This window comes from Ranitomeya imitator, chromosome 6, assembly GCF_032444005.1.
Source record: "Ranitomeya imitator isolate aRanImi1 chromosome 6, aRanImi1.pri, whole genome shotgun sequence".
Classification (NCBI taxonomy): Eukaryota; Metazoa; Chordata; class Amphibia; order Anura; family Dendrobatidae; genus Ranitomeya; species Ranitomeya imitator.
In genome coordinates, this window is record NC_091287.1 from 481,179,459 (window position 1) to 481,200,381 (window position 20,923).

The following is a 20,923-nucleotide window of genomic DNA, read 5'->3' on the forward strand; positions in this document are numbered from 1 at the left end:
GAACTACTGGCAGTAGTTTGGGCTGTGACTGAACGTTTCAAACACTATCTGGCTGCTGCAGAATTTATTGTCTATACTGACAACAATCCGTTGACCCACCTGGACACAGCCAAATTAGGGGCGTTAGAACAGCGATGGATAGCCCGGTTATCTAATTACAACTTCAAGATCAAGTATCGAGCAGGTCGCAAGAATGGAAATGCCGATGCCCTATCCCGGATGCCACACTTGAGAGATGTAGAAGAAGAAACGGGGGAGCTTGAAGAAATTGAACTACCAGCCTTCCATCATCCCAAGGCAAAACATCATCAGTCAAGTACCTATCAGAAACAACAAGAGGTGAATTTTAATCCGTTAGCACACCATAGATGGGCTGACACCCAAGACAGCAATCCGGCTGTGAAGTTGGTGAAGGAACTGTTAACTGAGCAAAGTGCATATCCCGATGAGGATGCCCCAGAAGAGACGCATCAACTCTGGAAAGAGAGAGGCAAAATGTTCCTGTATCAAGGGAAGCTCTGTAGAAGGTACACCAATCCGAAAACACATGAATTGGTTTGGCAGATTATCGTGCCTAAACAAGATGTCAAGATGGTCCTCGAAGCTTACCATAATGGTGCTGGTCACTTCGGTTGGAAAAAGTTAGAAGTACTTCTAAGAGAAAGATTTTATTGGGTCGGGATGAGAAAATCAATCGAACAGTGGTGCAGAAATTGTGGCCCGTGCAACCTCAGAAGAAACGATCAAAAGAACCAAAGAGCACCACTGCAGCCCATAATCACCAAACAACCACTTGAACTTGTAGCCATGGACCACGTGAAGTTGACACCAAGCCGGTCCGGCTATGTCTATGCCTTGACCATCGTGGACCATTATTCACGCTTCTTGGTAGTAGTACCCGTAAAAGATCTGACAGCAAAAACAGCAGCCAAAGCGTTCCAAACATACTTTTGTAGACCCCATGGATATCCGGAACAGGTTCTCACCGACCAAGGTACAGCCTTTGAATCAGAGATCTTCAGAGAATTCTGTAATATGTATGGTTGCAAAAAGATCCGGACGGCGGCCTATCATCCACAAACAAACGGCTTATGCGAGAAGATGAACCATATTGTAATAGAACTACTAAAGACTTTACCTGAGGCAGAAAGGAATCAATGGCCAGAGAAATTGCCTGACTTGGTGGATCTGTATAATCATGTCCCGGTGAGTTCCACCAATTGCACCCCAGCTTACCTTATGCGTGCAAGACCCGGCCAATTACCAATCGATCTAGAAATGGGAATTCTGAAACCAGACGCAGAAGTCCAAGACTCCAATTGGGATATCATACGGCAAAAGCAGTATCGCCAAGTGCAAGAGAGTGTGGAAAGAAGCCTTCAGCAAACTAGAGAAAGACAAGAGCGAACTTTCAACCAGAATGCTCTAGCGACCCCATTAAGACCGGGTGACCAAGTGCTCGAGAGAAATCGTCGAACCAATAAACTAGACAATCAGTGGGAAGCCGTACCCTACACAGTTTTACCAACAAGAATGGATAATCCTAAAATGTGTCTCATTAGCAAAAACGGGGGCTTATCATCTGTACTAGTGTCAAGAGACAATCTTAAATTATGTCCGGAAGCATTGAAAGAGACAGAAGTTGTCCAGCCAGAACCAGGAGTTATTCAACCCATGCAGGTCCAACCAGTAAAGGAAAAAGAAGAGGAAATGTATCACACCTGTATAGGAGAGTGGTTCCCATGGTGGCCTTTTACCCAACACCGAACCCAATACCAGAAGTCCCAAGACAGGAAGAGGCTGACCCCGTACTACAGGAGATTCCAGGCCAGGAAGAACAGATTCCTGATCAGAGTGATCCCATTCACGGTGGACTTGCCAACTCCATAGTCGTGGAATTATCTTTAGCAGAGCGGGCAGATACTACATCCGCAGTAGACAGTAGTACACCACATGGAGAGATACCGCTGTTACGTAGATCACAGCGTAGTACCCAGGGTTAATTACCGGCCAGGTATGCAGATTACCAACTATAAAACTATAGTCATTGTTATCATTCTGCAATGTTTAAGCCCAGTACCTACAGAGACTTGTCTGTATGAACTTCTTGCATATTCTTGAACTTTTTATCAGCCCGGAGGCACTAAATCAAAGCTCCGGAAAGACTGCTTTTTGAACTTTGCTTTTTGCTCTTTTTGAACTTTCTTTAGACGTTATATTGATAACTCCGTTGGAAAAATGGAACTAAATTCTTGGACACAAAGTGCAGTGCCTTTCCTAGTACCTTCAAGGATAGAACTGTATTAATGGACGCTATTTGAAGTGACTTTTTACAGAACTCTATTTTTGTTTCCTTGAGTGGTTTTTGTAACTTTTCATTTTTAAGACTTTGTACATATTAATTGTTATTTCAAAATGTTATCGTCCCACAGTCCCGGAGTACTGTTCTTAACTAAGGGGGAATGTGGCACCCCTAGAGGTATTTGCCACAAATATAGTTACTGACACTGAATACAAATACTAAAATAGCAAGACTGCACTACCTCCTCCGGCCAGAAGGGGGAGCTCCAGAGACTCCCCTTGATCCATTCTGGTCTGAGAGAAGAACTGGCAGTTGGGCTAAGGAGCTGAAAGTGAGAGGTCATACAGCTGAATTTCTAACAGCCCTATGACGGTTTCCAGGCCCAAATCACCGGCCTGAGGAGAAGAGGGATAGAGAAAAAGGACATTGTGAGAACCGGGTAGCATTAATCACTACCCAGAACAGGCGCAAAGACGGATACCAGATCCGTGGCTGTATTCATTACATATAATACAGCAACCGGAAAAACGTGAGGTGATATCAGCTTCACTAGGGTCGACGCAGCAACAGACACAGAGTTCAGCGGTACTCCCGGAGGGGGTAAGCCGATAAAAGGACTCGGGTTGCCCGTCGAACCCGGACCCGGAGGGGACAGATTGGGCCGGCAGCCAGTTCACATACAGCAGCAGGGCCACACAGATATTGCGTACAATAAGAGGCGAAGACCCCGGCAGGGTCAAAGTAACTCAGAGTTCCCATACAGACTCCGGTGACAGGACTGGTTGTAAATCCTTTTTTTGTTAAAGTAAACTGGTTAAACGTTTCAGTGCCTCAGTCTTTCATTTGGACAATAGCCATCTATCCAGGATTGGGATCATCACCGCTGGGAGAACCTGCTGCTGATCAAGTAAGTGCCTGTTCCCTCACGATACCCTTTACACTGTGCATTGCCTGAGGCCACAGCACCGGGTCAAGCCACCTGTGACATCCCCCTCAAGAGACAGACCCCATTGGTCCGGTGCTGGGTACCCCGGTCTCTCGGGCGTCACACTAGACATTGTGAACATAGCCTTACCTACCATTCAATGTCTGTCATGAGACACAAGTGTAATCACCATTGGAGGTAAACGTCAATAAAATGACTATTGACTACTGACCACTTACTCTGGATGTGAGGATGAAGCAACATCATCAAGAGAGACCAGCGCAGAGTGTTAGATGTCGTATCCGTCCCAGCTACAAAGAGATCTGCAATTACCATGAGAAGTGTCTCTTCCGTGAAACTGCTGGTGGGACTGTCTTTATTCTGGGTGTACAGAAACAATAGATATTATAGGAGACCTCAGAGACATATATGCCTTCTCGCTATTGCAAAATAAAGCTGTAAATAAAGAAAAAACTATAAAACCCCTCTACCAATAATACACTTACTGACGCTGAACAGACAGGTGGACATTTGTGATTAGCAAACTCTCAATTAGAAGGGTCATGGACAATAATCAGATCGCAGGACGATTCAGATTGAAATCAATTAGCTGTCTCAATAATGACGCTAACAATGCTCATTGTTGTCACTGTCTGCTCTGACTTATAGATTATGGTCCTGAGAGCAGCCAAACAAGGACAAAAACTCAGAATTTCCAAAAAGGGTATCTAAAATAGGGTTGACTTGTATGATCCCTTCTATATACACTATATTGGATAATATGTATAGATTTCTCTGGAGCAGTTCCTGACCCTGGACAATTAATGTTTGGAAGAAGGGACCTCTGACAATATGGAGATCAGAAACTAACCTTCCGATAGGACCACCAGCAAATTAAACGTTATCTTGTAGGGACACAGGTCATATTCTTTTTTTTTTTTTTGCTTACTGCAGCACCATCACAGAAGGAAGGATTACACAGCAGCCATTTAAACCCAAGGGTTGTTGGTGTAATTCACGACAGGTCCTACAGAGCAAGAGAGGCTCTATATAACCATTCTATCTTGCAGAAAGTAAAATCCATAACAAGGTGACCCGTGTACAATGCCTCCAAGGTCCATTGGCCGTTTGTAAGAAAATTGATTATTTAAACTAAACAACCTATTTATATTATGCAATTACCATTACAGACCTAATACAATGCAATTGTTACAAAGCATGTGTAACAATGCTCAGTATGTAAGTTTAATCCTAGAATATTTCAGGAATAAATAATGCACTGCATGTGCAGAACTTCCTAAAGTAGCAGAATATTTTGTCAAATATATCAAGTAAGGAAGTGTTCAGAGGGTGATGGGAAGACAGTAACAGACCGTGCTGCATGCCCTCCCCCTGCTTCCAGGAGAATTAGAGGGCATCATGACTGGGGAGGTATACTAGGCCCTGTCTTGGTGTTTAAGGGGTGAAGTGACAGGCAACTTTGTGCGGAAAATTTTACGGGGAGGAGAATAGGCTAGTTTAGATATAGGGTTGCATGCAATTGAAAGATGGGTGGACCTGATGTGAGGGGTATAAATAGTATTAAGGTGTCCATTATTCTGTAGCCCGGACCTCTGCTGTTAACTTTGGCCCTGTAATTTGAACTTTATATTTACAACATCGACATGGTAGATGGAGTACTGGAGAGAGATAAGAGTGTTGGCAGAACAGAGGACAGCACTGGCTCCAGAGCCACTAGGAACAGTGGATGACATTGGGGGAAGTTTGTGAGGCGACAGCGGATCCAGTGCCCCAACAGCGCTTTAGGAGGTCTTGGCCTCCAGAGAGATTAAGTCTGGAAGCTACCCCCCCAGACCAAGCACAGGATACGTAAACCCAGCACGGACCCTTCAGGGCAGCGGACAATACCTCCGCCAACACAGTCAGTCTGGCGCTATGGGAGGAATTCGAAACACCAGCCTGGTTTTCAGGATGAGCTGAGTAATGGCATTGGCCCTTCCTCCTCTGCCAGATTACAGCGTGAGGCCTGCATGATGACCCAAGCAACCATGTCACATGACCAGACGGCAAACCAGGAAGTGCAGCCTGTTCAATCACTGAGGGCTCAGCAAGAGGAAACAGATCAGGTGGCGATGAGGCCTACTGCATGGTTGCAATGGAGGCACCGCAGGTCTAGTTGACCTGCTAGAAGAGGTGGAAGGCTGGGAGCGGAGGAGGCTGTCAGCAAGGGGAAAAGCAAGATACAGTCATGGCCAAAAGTATTGACACCCCTGCAATTCTGTTAGATAACAGTCAGTTTCTTCCTGAAAATGATTGCTAACACAAATTATTTGGTATTATTATCTTCATTTAATTTGTCTTAAATGAAAAAACACAAAAAGAATTGTCCTAAACCCAAATTGGATATAATTCCACAAAAAACATAAAAAAGGGGGTGGAGAAAAGTATTGGCACTGTTCGAAAAATCATGTGATGCTTCTTTAATTTGTGTAATTAAAGGGAACCTGTCACCCCGTTTTTTCAGTATGAGATAAAAATACCGTTAAATAGGGCCTGAGCTGTGCTTTACAATAGGGTATTTTTTGTCCCCTGATTCCCCACTTATGCTGCCGAAATAACTTACAAAAGTCGCCGTTTTCGCCTGTCAATCAGGCTGGTCTGGTCAAAAGGGCGTGGTCACAGCGCTGTTTCTCCCCCACATCTTGCTTATGTTCCCGTTGGTGGCGTAGTGCTTCTCGCACGTGCAAGTGCCAAATGCACTGCGCAGCTGTAGAAAAAGAGCGCGATCTGCGCTATTCAGCGGTTTATCGGTGGGCGCGGCCATCTTCCTGGGGCCGCGCGTGCGCAGATGGAGTGTTCTGCTTCCCGGGGCTTCAGGAAAATGGCCGCGGGATGCCGCACGTGCGCAGATGAAGATCGCAGCGGCCATTTTACTGAAGCCGAGTACGCATCTCGGCTTCAGGAAAATGGCCGCCGCGATCTCCATCTGCGCACGCGCGGCATCCCGCGGCCATTTTCCTGAAGCTCCAGGAAGCAGAACACTCCAACTGCGCACGCGCGGCCTCAGGAAGATGGCCGCGCCCACCAATAAACCGCTGAATAGCGCAGATTGCGCTCTTTTTCTACAGCTGCGCAGTGCATTAGGCACTTGCGCATACGAGAAGCACTACGCCACCAACGGGAACATAAGCAAGATGTGGGGGAGAAACAGCGCTGTGACCACACCTTTTTGACCAGACCAGCCTGATTGACAGGCGAAAACGGCGACTTTTGTAAGGTATTTTGGCAGCATAGGTGGGGAATCAGGGGACAAAAAATACCCTATTGTAAAGCACAGATCAGGCCCTATTTAACGGTATTTTTATCTCATACTGAAAAAATGGGGTGACAGGTTCCCTTTAACAGCACCTGTAACTTACCTGTGGCACCTAACAGGTATTGGCAATAACTAAATCACACTTGCAGCCAGTTGACATGGATTAAAGTTGACTCAACCTCTGTCCTGTGTCCTTGTGTGTACCACACTGAGCATGGAGAAAAGAAAGAAGACCAAAGAACTGTCTGAGGACATGAGAAACCAAATTGTGAGGAAGCATGAGCAATCTCAAGGCTACAAGCCCATCTCCAAAGACCTGAATGTTCCTGTGTCTACCGTGCGCAGTGTCATCAAGAAGTTTAAAGCCCATGGCACTGTGGCTAACCTCCCTAGATGTGGACGGAAAAGAAAAATTGACAAGAGATTTCAATGCAAAATTGTGCGGATGTTGGATTAAGAACCTCGACTAACATCCAAACAAGTTCAAGCTCCCCTGCAGTCCGAGGGTACAACAGTGTCAACCCGTACTATCCATCGGCATCTGAATGAAAAGGGACTGTATGGTAGGAGACCCAGGAAGACCCCACTTCTTACCCCGGGACATAAAATAGCCAGGCTGGAGTTTGCCAAAAGTTACCTGAAGAAGCCTAAACCGTTTTGGAAGAATGTTCTCTGGTCAGATGAGACAAAAGCAGAGCTTTTTGGGCAAAGGCATCAACATAGAGTTTACAGGAGAAAAAAAGAGGCATTCAAAGAAAAGAACACGGTCCCTACAGTCAAACATGGCGGAGGTTCCCTGATGTTTTGGGGTTGCTTTGCTGCCTCTGGCACCGGACTGCTTGACCGTGTGCATGGCATTATGAAGTCTGAAGACTACCAACACATTTTGCAGCATAATGTAGGGCCCAGTGGGGGAAAGCTGGGTCTCCCTCAGAGGTCATGGGTCTTCTAGAAGGACAATGACCCAAAACACACTTCAAAAAGCATTAGAAAATGGTTTGAGAGAAAGCACTGGATACTTCTAAGGTGGCCAGCAATGAGTCCAGACCTGAATCCCATAGAACACTTGTGGAGAGATCTAAAAATGGCAGTTTGGAGCAGGCACCCTTCAAATATCAGGGACCTGGAGCAGTTTGCCGAAGAAGAATGGTCTAAAATTCCAGCAGAGCATTGTAAGAAACTCATTGATGGTTACCGGAAGCGGTTGGTCGCAGTTATTTTGGCTAAAGGTTGTGCAACCAAGTATTAGGCTGAGGGTGCCAATACTTTTGTCTGGCCCATTTTTGGAGTTTTGTGTGAAATGATCAATGTTTTGCTTTTTGCTTCATTTTCTTTTGGGTTTTTCATTTAAGACAAATTAAATGAAGATAATAATACCAAATAATTTGTGTTTGCAATCATTTTCAGGAAGAAAATGAGTATTATCTGACAGAATTGCAGGGGTGTCAATACTTTTGGCCATGACTGTAGTTCAAGGAGTCCTGGTTGTTGGCATACAGCTGAAGTCCCTGCTTCATCTTATATGATGAACAGCTACAGACCAAGTGGGGCAATGACTGCGTTAGGTACTCCTGGCAATGTTCTTGTGCCTGAGGCTGTGAGGAGCCGAGTGGGGATCATAACAAAGGATATAAGATGGCTGTTCCGATGACCACTCGCAGTAGTGGCTCTTGTGCACCTCGTATGAATGTGGCAGCTGATAACGTTGCTCCAGTGCCCCCCCGAGCAGCTGTTAGCTTTGTTGATCTTTTGGCTTCTCTGACCACCACTGTGAATTTGGTGAATCTGGATGATAGAGCTAGGGGAGAAGTATATGTATGCTTCAATGGTTCATTAGGTGCTCATTTAAAACAAGTAAATAGGGATAAAATATGGAAGGACGAATATGTGGAGATTTTCTCTATTGCCACTTGAGAAATTTAAACTAGATAGGGTGACGCCAGATAAATATAAGAAAGACTAGATGGTGGCCCGATTCTAACGCATCAGGTATTCTAGAATATGCATGTCCACGTAGTATATTGCACAGCCAACGTAGTATATTGCCCAGCCACGTAGTATATTGCCCAGCCATGTAGTATATTGCCCAGCCACGTAGTATATTGCCCAGCCACGTAGTATATTGCCCAGTGACGAAGTATATTGCCCAGTGACATAGTATATTGCCCAGCCACGTAGTATATTGCCCAGTGATGTAGTATATTGCCCAGTGATGTAGTATACAGCCAGAGCCACGTAGTATATTGCACAGCGACATTGTATACAGCACAGAGAAACATAGTATATTGCCCAGCCACGTGGCATATTGCCCAGTGACGTAGTATATTGCCCAGTGATGTAGCATACAGCACAGAGCCATGTAGTATATTGCCCAGCCACGTAGTATATTGCCCAGCTACGTAATATATTGCCCAACCACGTATGTCACAGGTTAAAAAATAAAAATAAACATACTCACCTTCCGATCCGAGGTCCCCTTGTAGTTCTGTCGCCTGTGCGCGGTGCATGTGGCAGCTTCCAGTCCCAGGGTGTGATGACGTTGTGGTCACATGACCGTGACGTCATGGCAGGTCCTTGTCGCATGCCATCCTTAGCACCGGAACCTGCTGCTTGCATGGAGCGGTCACCGGAGCATCGTGAGGAGCGGGAAAGGTGAGTATATAATGATTTTTTATTTTTTTAAAATATTTTTAACATTAGATCTTTTTACTATTGACGCTGCATAGGCAGCATCAATAGTAAAAACTTGGTCACACAGGGTTAATAGCGGCGGTAACGGAGTGAGTTACGCGCGGCATAACGCGGTCAATTACCGCTGGCTTTAACCCTGTGTGAGCAGTGACTGCGGGGAGTATGGAGCGGGCGCCGGGTACTGACTGCAGGGGAGTAGGGAGGGACTATTCGGACTGTGGCCGTCGCTGATTGGTCGCGGCAGCCATGACAGACAGCTGGCGAGACCAATAAGCGACTTGAATTCCATGACAGACAGAGGCCACGACCAAAGAATATCCGAGCCAGACAGAAGGACAGAAAGACGGAAGTGACCCTTAGACAATTATATAGTAGATGAGAAAGAAAGCAGGTTCTATTGCCTCATTCCTTGGACCTGAAAAAAAATGAAATACATATGCACATACCCTTAAAGGATGGTAGGGTTTTTTATGGTGGATTTAAAGGGACTGTCAGCACACACACGACTGTTTAAGTATAGGCACTTGGTGCTTCATGGCGAGGCCAAACATGTACAGTATATACATCTTCCCACCTACTTGTTTTCCCTCTATATCCACCCTTCTCTGGATCATTTAGGGGAGGGTGGATAGAGGAAAAACAAGCAGGTGGGAAGGTGTATTTAAATTGGCCACGCTATGAAGCCCCGAACTGCGGGACTTAGTTTCAACAGTCATTCTATGCTTTTCCATTTTCAGAAAACTCCAATCCCTTGACTGCAGTTTTTTCTTTTAATGCAAAAAAAACCCCAAACTGTGCTTTTTTCCCCTCCTGGGGTGCAGTCCTGAGTCTCCCTTGCTGTTCTCCTTGTCAGTTTTTATCAACAGTGTCAGTATGACTTCACCTCAGTGAGCTCAGAAGCAAATTGTTCATACTGTGTCAGAGCCTCTCAGCTCAATTATTGGCTACAGAGCTGTTGAAGTGATGTCAACTGCTGCAGACAATAACAGACACCGGTAACAGCAACATAGACCTGGGGAGAGTGAGTAAAGGACAGATTGGTTCTTAAAACAAACTGCACTTTAAGACAAGGGTTTCCTAAAAACTGAAAATCTCTTTAAAGTAAGATTATTAGAGGTAAGGAGGGCTGGTAATACATATTAGTCTGATATACCTACAGATTAGATTAAATGGAAGTTGGAACCTATAAAATTAATGATTATACAATTTCATATATCAGTAAGGTTCCCTGTTACAAGTCCGTATAATGCGTTTTTTTCAGTAGCGGTGTCCTAAGTGTTTCAGATCAGTGTACCATCAGTTTTTTTTTCTGGTATGGCTCAAGAAAGATCTATTCCAAAGCTTCTCCTATACTTTGCAACGATAAACACTTACGACGCGTGTATGACACATGGATGCCATTCATGTGCTTTACACGGACCCATAGGATTGTATTAACCCTTGTTTTTGATAAAAAAAAACAGACAGTCTTTGTGTGGTTTGCATAAACACATGTGCGCATGGCATCCATGAAAAAAAAAAAAACGAATGACACACGTACCTGAAACATGGATTAATACAGTGTTTTCTTACCTTTTCTATTTCCTCAAAAAAGGCATCAATGAAGTCCCTCCTGCTTGCAGGATCCCAGGTTTCCCTGTGTTTCTGGATGATCGCTCGTAAAAAGTCTAGGTAAGTGCGTTGGATAGTGAAAAGTTTCTGATGCGGCCCAGGCACCTTCATCAGCCAGGGGAAGATTTTGTACAGCTAAAGGCAAAACATTTTACGAGGATCTTACCCTTCACGAGATCCACTTGCAAAATATTCAATAGAGTGGAGAGTTCAGTGCTTGATTAATACAAAAGGAGCGCATTTTATACAACAATATATCAATATAGCAAAACTTTCATGTTAATAGTTTGGGTACTCTTGATTTACAAGACATCCAGTGGCTCATTGCCCTAATCAATTATATTCCCAACAATGTTGGACATTTGTACTTGAAATCCACCAGGAAATTATTGTGAAGGTCGACTCCACAGTGATCCTGTACTGAGCGGTCACCGTTACCGCTCATTACAGTAATGAATATGCGGCTCCACCCCTACGGGAGGTGGAGCCGCATATTCATTACTGTAATGAGCGGTACCATGTGACCGCTCAGAACAGGAAGAAGCTGGGTTGCCGGGGAGCCAGTGACCTTCAGGGACCGCGCCAGGAGCAGGTGAGTATAATTAGACAGCCCCCGCTCCCCCTTCCCTGCCGACCCCTCAGTGTGACTCGAGTATAAGCCGAGAGGGGAACTTTCAGCCCCCAAAAATGGGCTGAAAATCTCGGCTTAAACTTGAGTATATACGGTAGTTTCCTCTGGTGCTGAAGAGGTTAACAACCCTTACTATTATGGTAAGAAACATGCAGCTTCATTTCAGCTGCTTCTGATCTGATCATTACCTTTTTCTATAAAAAATGGTCAGACCTTCTTGTCCCTGCCTGTGAAAGATTCATCTTCCTGTGCAGTGCTAAAGCTAAATGGTTGGAGTAAAGTTGTTCCAGCACTGTTCTAAAGTTTGCTGTAGTACATGTGTGTTTATCTCCTGGTCCCTGTTCTCATTTAGTTTATTCCTCCCTATCCTTGGCCTCCTCACTATTGTTGGTCAGTGCTTTTATATGATAGAGGTTTTCTAGTTTCCCTGTTTTGTCTTTGTGTTTTGTTTACCTAACATTTCTACAACATGCCTCATGTGGTGGGGAAGGGGACAAATTAGGGTTTGACAGGAGCATAGTAAGTCGGAGACTCGGGCCTCTCTACCTACAAGAGTACCCCGGGACAGGGATAGATAGGGTCCCAGTTCCAGTTTGAGGTCCCCCTTCCTTATCGAAGATCATCACAGCATGACAGAAATGATGCTCAGTAGGGTATTAGGCCTCCACATGCCAGTATGACCTCCCTACAACACCTGGGCATGCTGCTCATGAGGTGGCAAATGTTCTACTGAGGGATCTCCTCCCAGACCTGGATTAAAGAATCAGTCAACTCCTGGACAGTCTGCGCTAAAACATGGCGTTAGTTGATGGAACGAGACACGGGGAATTGGCTGGCCAGTCCACATCATGCACAAACTGCTGACACATTTCAGCTACAGGGGGCCTAGCATTGTCATGCATCAGAAGGAATCCAGGGCACAGTGCATCTGCATATGGTCTCACAATGGGTCTAAGGATCTCATCCCGGTACCTAATGGCAGTCAGGGTATGTTTGGTTCACACATGGAAGGTTGTGCGGCCCTTCAAAGAAATGTTTCCCCACACCATTACTCACCCACTGCCAAACTGGTCATGCTGGAGGATGTTGCAGGCAGCAGAATGTTCTCCACAGTGTCTCCAGACTGTCACATGTGCTCAATTTGAGCTTGCTCTCATCTGTGAAGAGCACAGGACGCCATTGTCACATCTGCTAATCTCGGTGTTCCCCGGCAAATGTTGGTTGCTGTGCACGGTGTTGGTCTGTGGATGTCGGGCCCTCATGCTACCCTCATGGAGTCTGTTTCTGACAGTTTTAGCAAACCCATGGATGCTAGTGGCCTGCTGAAGGTCATTTTACAGGGTTCTGGCACTGCTCCTTCTGTATCTCCTTGCACAAAGGAGGAGGTAGCGGACCTGCTGCTGGGTTGTTGCTCTCCTACAGCCCCCTCCACATCTCCTGGCCTGCACTGGCCTGCATCCTGGTATTTGCTACATGCTCTGGACACTGTGCTGACAGACATAGCTACCCTACTTGTCACAGCTTACATTGATGTGCCATCCTGGATGAGCTGCACTACCTGAGCAACATCTGTGGGTTGTAGACACGGCCTCATGCTACTGTACAGTACCTATTGGGGTGAGAGCAATGATAAACTGCAAAAATGTCCAAAACAACAGCCAAAAAGGATGAGAACAGAGAAATGGTTTGTGGTCACCACTGCTGAACCACTCTGCTATAGGGGTTGTCTTGATAATTGCCTATTATTTCTACTTGTTGTCTGTTCCACTTGCACAGCAGCAGAAGAAATTGATTCACAATGAATGGTGCTTCATAACTAGACAGGTTGATTTCACAGAAGTGTGATTAATTTGGAGTTACAGCGTGTTGTTTAAGTGTTCCTTTTATATCATCTCTTTGAGCAGTGTATATTCTGCCATAGACTGATTTCACTGAGTGATCCTTGAGATTTCCCATAGATATAGTGTCTGTTTATGGCTATCAACTCAAAAAGCCTCTTGCAGGCAGACTTGTCGCAAGCCAGTTTCATATAGGTATCTACAATAGGAAAGTTGTGACCTCAGAGTAGCTGCTGGCCAGAGGTATGAGCTTGAGACAAAAGTAGTCAGACTAGCCATGTCAAAAACTGGAGGGACAAGAACAGAGACAAAAATAAGTACATCTAGAGACATAGTGAAGTCAGAGTAGTAGGTGGGGTTAGATACCAGGAGGTCAGCCAAGCAGGATCAGAATGAATCAAGGATAGCGCACCAGGAGTATAGGGAAAAAACTATTACAACAATTGCCTGACCAGACCAAAAATAAGCATCACGCAATAATAAAATATGATGCTGACCTGCAGTTATTGGGTCCATCTGCAGGTAAAAAGCATTAAAAACCCAATGTAGCCGGCTGACAAAGTGTGGCATCACAGAGAAAATAAATTTTTAGTCACTGCTCAGTATACTGGGAGCTTGGCTGTAATCATGCCCTGGCATAACAGCTCGAACTGCACACATACACTGAGGGCAGGCTGCCTCTTAAAGTGTCCTGTCGATCTCCCAGTGTATTGAGCAGTGACTTAATCACTGTCATGCACTACCCCGATGACTCAGAGAGAGTAGTTACAGGATGATTGCACTGTGATTAAAACTTCAATTTCTCTGTAGCTGGAATTTAACATTTTTTACCTGCAGATTGGTGGCATGTTTTGGTGATGTCAGGTTCCCTTTAATTAGGTATTGCTACAACAAGCTTCTATGGAGCCTACACCAGAGATACCGGCATCGCTGCCTCCTCCATCACCAGAGCTGCCAGCAAAGTCATTATAAAAATAGATAGGTATTACAAACTGTATCCATGTGAGAATTTAATAAATTGGCTGATACATATAGTATATATAGATACCGTATATAGATAATGTACACGACAGATCTAGTGAATAAATATTTACCTGAGTGATGGGTTTTGTTTCCAGCTCAAACGTTTCTTTGAGCAGATAAATCATTCTCTGAAATGACGAATCGCTGTATTCAAATCGATCTCCAAACATAATTGAGCAGATGACATTGCTGACGGCATTAGTAATCACCATAAAGGGGTCAAAGGGACGTCCTGAAAACAGACAACCAAAAAAGGAACAGTTCTACATTGTATTTTGTACATCATTTCTCTTTTTAGTACAATAGTTGATAAGAATAGCTAGAATAAAAGTTTGCCATTTTAGGTACCTTCATTGGCCTGAAATGCAGAGCAGAGGTAGCTGGCTTCTTCTCGTATACGCTCCTCCATAGATTTCTTTCCCATGCCAAAGTTTCTCAAAGTGTATAGGGCAAATCGTCTTTGCTCCTTCCAATGTTGACCGTAGCCAGTGAATGCAATCCCTGGGGAAGAACATCTATATATCAGATGGTGCTGCTGAGCTCTGAAGAGGAGCACGGCTCATGCCCCTTATTGCAGTACATGATAGGAATGTGCTGAATTTAAAGTAATAAAATAATAATCAAAATTATAAGTAGATACCACCACAGAGGCATATCTAGGGTTTCAGCTTAGGGGGATGAAAAATCTGAGAGTCCCCCAAACCAGGTAATCCTGACTATACCCTAATTGTAAGTATAGGGGAAAATCACAAGATGACCGCTCTGTGATTGAAAATAAATCTATATACAAAAACAAATACTGATATTACTATATGGTGACCATATAATGGTAGATACCAGTCCTGCAGACCACATAAGAGATCACAGTACAGTTATAGATGGTGAATTACAACTGACGTTGCTTTTTATAGAGTCGTTCACATTTCCTGTCTTTTCCATCTGGCCCAGACCAACATGACAACTTCTCCAGCCAGGACTTGTCTGCAGATTACAATGATACACCTGACTTCTCACATTTCCAGCCCTGTTCCCATGTATCCCCAACCTGTGCAAACTCCTCACAGCACTTGCTGTGCGGTACAATAACGGCTCCTCTTACTGCCCCACAAAATATTCCACTGTGCACCTTACATAGTAATAATGACTCCTTTTTGCTCTCTAAATAGTAAAATTCACCCCTAGAAAACAGTAATGCCCTTTGCTAGTGCCTTCCACATTTTGTCTCTAGAAAGTAATAATATCACATATGCAACTTTGATGGTCACAATACTCTAAGTGCCCCTATAACAATAATGCTTAAGTGTCCACCTAATATTTAATTATGTCTCCAAGTAGCCCCCATGTACAGCTCGACTTTACACAGTATGCAGGGCCCACAGCTTCCCTATACACAGTACATAGCCCCCACAGCTCCCCTATACACACTATAATGATTCCACTGCTCCCCTATTTACAATATGATGTCCCCAATGCTCCCCTATATACAGTATGATGAGCTCACTGCTCCCTTATACATAGTATGATGAGCCCACAGCTCCCTTATACAGTCTTATGCCGACAGAGCTCCACTATAGAAAGTATAATGCCCCCCAGAGCTCCCTTACATACAGTGTATCGGGCCAACAGTTTCCCTATGTGAAGTATAATGCATTCACAGCTCCACTATACACAGTATGGTGGGCCCACAGCTCCCACACATACAAGATCATGTCCCCCACAGTTCCCCTATATATAGTATAATGGGCCAACCACTCACTTATACACAGTATAAATTCCCTACAGCTCCCCTACACATGGAATGGTGGGCCCACAGCTCCATTATACACAGTATGATGGGCCCACAGCTCCGGTATATACAGTATGATGTCCCCCACAGTTCCTCTGTACACAGTATAATGAGCTAATCGCTACCTTATACACAGTATAATGCTCCCATTGCTATACGCAGTATGATGGGCCCCCAGCTCCTGTATATACAGTATGATGTGCGCCAGAGTTCCCATATACATAGAATGATGTCCCCACTGCTTCACCAAAACACAGCATAATAGTTAATATTGTTCTGACACCGTGTAGCGCCTGCACTGAGAGTCACACTGCTGTAAGAAGAACTGGACTGGTACCTCTCTTGTGCCGCATCCGCAACTGTCGGGGCTGTCTCCTCTGTTGTCCGGGGGAAAGTTTAGAGACCTGGACCAACCTTTGCATGACAAAGCAGGCGGCATGACAACTAAAAAAAAGCCTGACTGCGCGTAAGCAGACAGACTTGGAAGAAACTCTTGAGAAACGGAATAGCGCAGACCTGCACTCGTGCTTCCCTGCGGTAACTCACAAAGACTGTGACCAGAATTTTGCTGTGTGCCTGCTGGCTCCTGCGACACAAGGTGCCAGATGCTCCGGGTTAGTGAGTGACGCGTGCGCACCGCTCAGGAAGGACCATGGGACTCACTGTGAACTGTGCTCATATTTCCTGGTGTACATCTGTCGAGCCACGTTGGGCTCTGTTAGTGTTGTGGACTATACTAAGCCCCGTGCAGCAAACCCTGGACCAAGGAACTCGCTAAAGATGCCAAGGACAACCAATTGCCATTGGGATTCTACTCAAGGTTGCCCACAGGACCACACTGGATCCACCCTGCGCTGACCATGTTGGTGCCACCGTACCCACCTCTTCAGTCAGGAAGCCGTCGGACTGATAGAGATAACAGTTCTCAAGGGTTAACTTATTACATTCTTTCCCCCCTTATACCAACTGTTAAACCCCAGTTTTAACCTTTCCCTCCCTGCACTGAGTATACCCCCGTTCAAGTACAATTACGTTAACTCTTGCTCTGTCTCCTGTCCGTAACTGCATCCTGCTACCTGCTCACACTGACAGGAGGAAAGTAACTTTATTCCTCCCGGCAGCCTTGTTCTTCCAGGCATAGGGGCAGTGTTTCAGTCACCGCTCTGTGTATAGAGATTGGCAGCTGTAACTACGCCCCTTACCTTGACTGACAGCCGGCTCAGCACCCTCTACCACCCGGGAGCTTTGCTACTGGTGCCCCTATAAAACAATAATGCTTCTTAAGTGCCCACTTGACATTTAATCATTTCCCCCATGTACATTACCAATGGCCCCAGCATCGCTGATGTCAACCAGTCATATGACAACTCTTTCGGCTTCTCTCAATTCTCTTCAATTGAGAGAAACCAAACTTTTCTAGTCGAAACATGCACATAGCAAACATGGTCGCATGACTGCCTGATAATGCCAGTGATAGTGGGGGCTCATGCAGCAGGCGCGCTCTGTTATGATTTGGTAGTGTGCTTATTATTCAACTAGATGGTGGCCCGATTCTAACACATCAGGTATTCTAGAATATGCATGTCCACGTAGTATATTGCACAGCCCACATAGTATATTGCCTAGCCACGTAGTATATTGCCCAGTCACCTAGTATATTGCCCAGCCACGTAGTATATTGCCCAACCACGTAGTATATTGACCAGCCACGTAGTATATTGCCCAGTTACATAGTATATTGCCTAGTGACGTAGTATATTGCGCAGCCTCGTGGTATATTGCCCAGTGACGTAGTATATTGCCCAGTGACGTAGTATACAGCACAGAGCCATGTAGTATATTGCACAGTGACGTAGTATACAGCACAGAGCCACGTACTATATTGGCCAGTTACGTAGTATATTGCCCAGTTACGTAGTATATTGCCCAGTGACGTAGTATACAGCACAGAGCCACGTAGTATATTGCACAGCGAAGTAGTATACAGGACAGAGCCACGTAATATATTGGCCAGTCACGTAGTATATTGCCCAGCTACGTAGTATATTGCCCAGCCAGGTTTGTCACAGGTTAAAAAATAAAAAATAAACATATACTCACCTTTCCAAGGACCCCTTGTAGTCCACGGCAGCTTCCGGTCCCAGAGTTGGTATGAGCGCAGGACTTGTGATGATGTCACGGTCACATGACCGTGACGTCATGGCAGGTCTTTCTAGCGCAGGCGCGCAGGGCCTGTGATGACGTCGCGGAGACAATTAATAAACCATATGGATTGATTTGTGTGAGATATCGTGCCTGTATGCGTTATTCCCGTGCAAGCGAGTGTTCCCCAAGACCCGAAGTAAGGGAAACGCTACAATAATGTATTACACAATTATGTACATTGTACATGTATCAATACTGAAAATCATATAGAGGACAAGCACCACCAGGAATCAATAAATAAAAAAGTATCAAAGCTTTATTATAAACAATTACATAGAACACGATTATAAGGATGTGACTGAGGTAAGCCAACCTAAGTGGGATCACAGTAAGCACCAGGCACCAACAGGTGTATAAGAAATAAATAAATTGCTCAATAATTTACACGTACACATTATAAGTAGTGCTATGGAATCTAAAATAAAGAAATATCAGAGCAAAGACTCCAAACAGGCTGTGTGCCACATCTAAGTCAAGCAACAGGTGTCTGAATAGGATCATAATAATTACCTGGAAGTGCCTGGAGCCCTGTGATACCCACCGTCCCCAACGCGCGTTTCGGCGCTCAGCCTTCTTCCGGGAGTGTGTATAGGTAATGTATCAGTACTGAGTAGCAGTCAGTTCAGTTTTTCATGTAAATGTAATTAATCTGATCGGTAAACGGCATAACATACCATACATAACGCGGGATATGCATGACGATAAATACTAAACAAACATTTAAAACTGCAACATGATGTGCCATTGAGCAATCAGTAAATGATAACTAATCTTAAAAAAAGAAAATTATAAAATATCTATGACCAAAAAGGAACAATATTAGGAGACAAGACCTTCAAAAACTTGCTACTTAATTTTTACCATGCATTTCCTTGGCACCCTAGTGCACACATTGAGTGACATTTTAACACTCGGCAGCCTTGCAGCGCTGGAGTCCTGAGTTCAAACCCCCACCTTGGACAACATATGCAAAGAGTTTGTATGTTCTCTCTGTGTTTGCGTAGGTTTCCTCCGGGTACTCCGGTTTCCTCCCACATTCCAAAGACATACTGATAGGGAATTTAGATTGTGAGCCCCATCGGGGAGAGCGATGATAATGTGTGCAAACTGTAAAGCGCTGCGGAATATGTTAGCGCTATATAAAAATAAAGATTATTATTATTATTATTATTCACCATTTCTGTATTTCTTGACAGAAAAAAAAATGCAGCAGCGTTTTTGATTGGAGTGGAATGAAGTCAATGGTGAACAACGCTCAGAGAATTGACATGCAGCAGATTATTTTCTGCACCAAATCTGCAAATCAAAAAATACTCAATGTGTGCATGACACATCAGGTTTCTCATTCACTCTACTGGCATCAGGTTTTGCTTTAGGTTTTCTCAAAAAAACCGCACCCAATCTGCAACGTGTGTGGCGACGTCGCATTTAATCTGAGATATCCAGACATATTATTTCAGTAGGTCCAGATACATGAGCTAGAGTTCCTGTCGAAATGACTGTTGACCCTTATGATCATTGAATTAATGTTCAGTGGCTTCCATTTGTTGACTGGCTGCTGAATACCTTTTGTATATGTCATAGTATTGCAGCCCTAGTATTGTTCTACTATCAACAAAGGCACAATGTTTGAATGTTTGTTAATATGTTGACCCATCTGTGCTCTGCAATAGGAAGGACAATCTATGCATGTTGATTGAACACTCCAGCAGTGAGGGATGGCCTCATTCCACCTTCCCCTAAGCTGGTGGTGGAATGCCTAAATGAAAAGTTGCGACCTATAAAAAAGAGGATCTGCCTGTGTTCAGAGAGACTCAACATTACAGAAATCATGGCATCATGGTTCCAACTGAAGAAATACAGAGCTGCCTCATTAAACATCACTGAACCCTCAAAGACATTTAAAGAATCCAGGTTGGGACAATCAAGTCTCCTGGCCTCGTACATCAATGGACTGTCATCTTCCTAAGCTTGTCATTACCATCTCACTGTGGGGGCCCACCAAAACCAGGGAGCCATAGGTGGGGGTACTCGGCCCTGGAAACAGCTCTAATCCCGGTGAGTCAGCAGAAGGGTGAGACTCTGTATTTTGCACCATCTTGGGTATTTGCTGGGACTGCACTATATGCTATTGTTTGTTGGTGGTTCAATAAATTATTGACACTCTGTTTTACCCTCACCCTGTGTTGTCTGAGTAGTGTTCTGCCCACAGGGAGACAGAGCAGACATTCAGTGGCATGAGCCCTGGTCCATGCAGTCTTTCTAAAGAAAGTGGGGCCAGTGGACGAGAGCACGCACTAACCCTGTATCTCTAACTGAACACAACGAAATGTTTTACAGACTACGAGATAGTCTATAGGTGAGCTTTATTATACCAATAAAGTTTTTTGGCTTTTATAGCAACAAAACGTACCCAAGAAGATGGAGTAACCTATGAGGCTCATAGCAATATAATACCAATACATTTTAAAGAAGTTTTTGGAGGGTTATATACCAACTAAACATACCCAAGAACACGCAATACTGTAGTTGAGAAATATAACCCAGCAAATTTTATTTATTTTTAATGTTAGAAAAACAAAAAATGTACCCCAG

At 44.5% G+C, this 20,923-nt stretch overlaps 1 protein-coding gene across 2 annotated transcripts in view; it reads right to left on the reverse strand.

The window, feature by feature from the left end:
* LOC138642949 (cytochrome P450 2D17-like) overlaps positions 1-20,923 on the reverse strand; it is a 172,228-nt gene that overhangs the window by 54,740 nt on the left and 96,565 nt on the right. Inside the window, exons 3-6 of one of the 2 annotated variants that reach the window (XM_069731582.1) lie at positions 14,686-14,838; positions 14,409-14,569; positions 10,807-10,980; positions 3,467-3,608 (exon numbers count right to left, since the gene is read on the reverse strand). In XM_069731582.1, coding sequence (XP_069587683.1) covers positions 3,467-3,608; positions 10,807-10,980; positions 14,409-14,569; positions 14,686-14,838 — 630 coding nt within the window. The remainder of the gene's footprint in view (positions 1-3,466; positions 3,609-10,806; positions 10,981-14,408; positions 14,570-14,685; positions 14,839-20,923) is intronic. The other variant, XM_069731583.1, reaches the window with a different exon arrangement.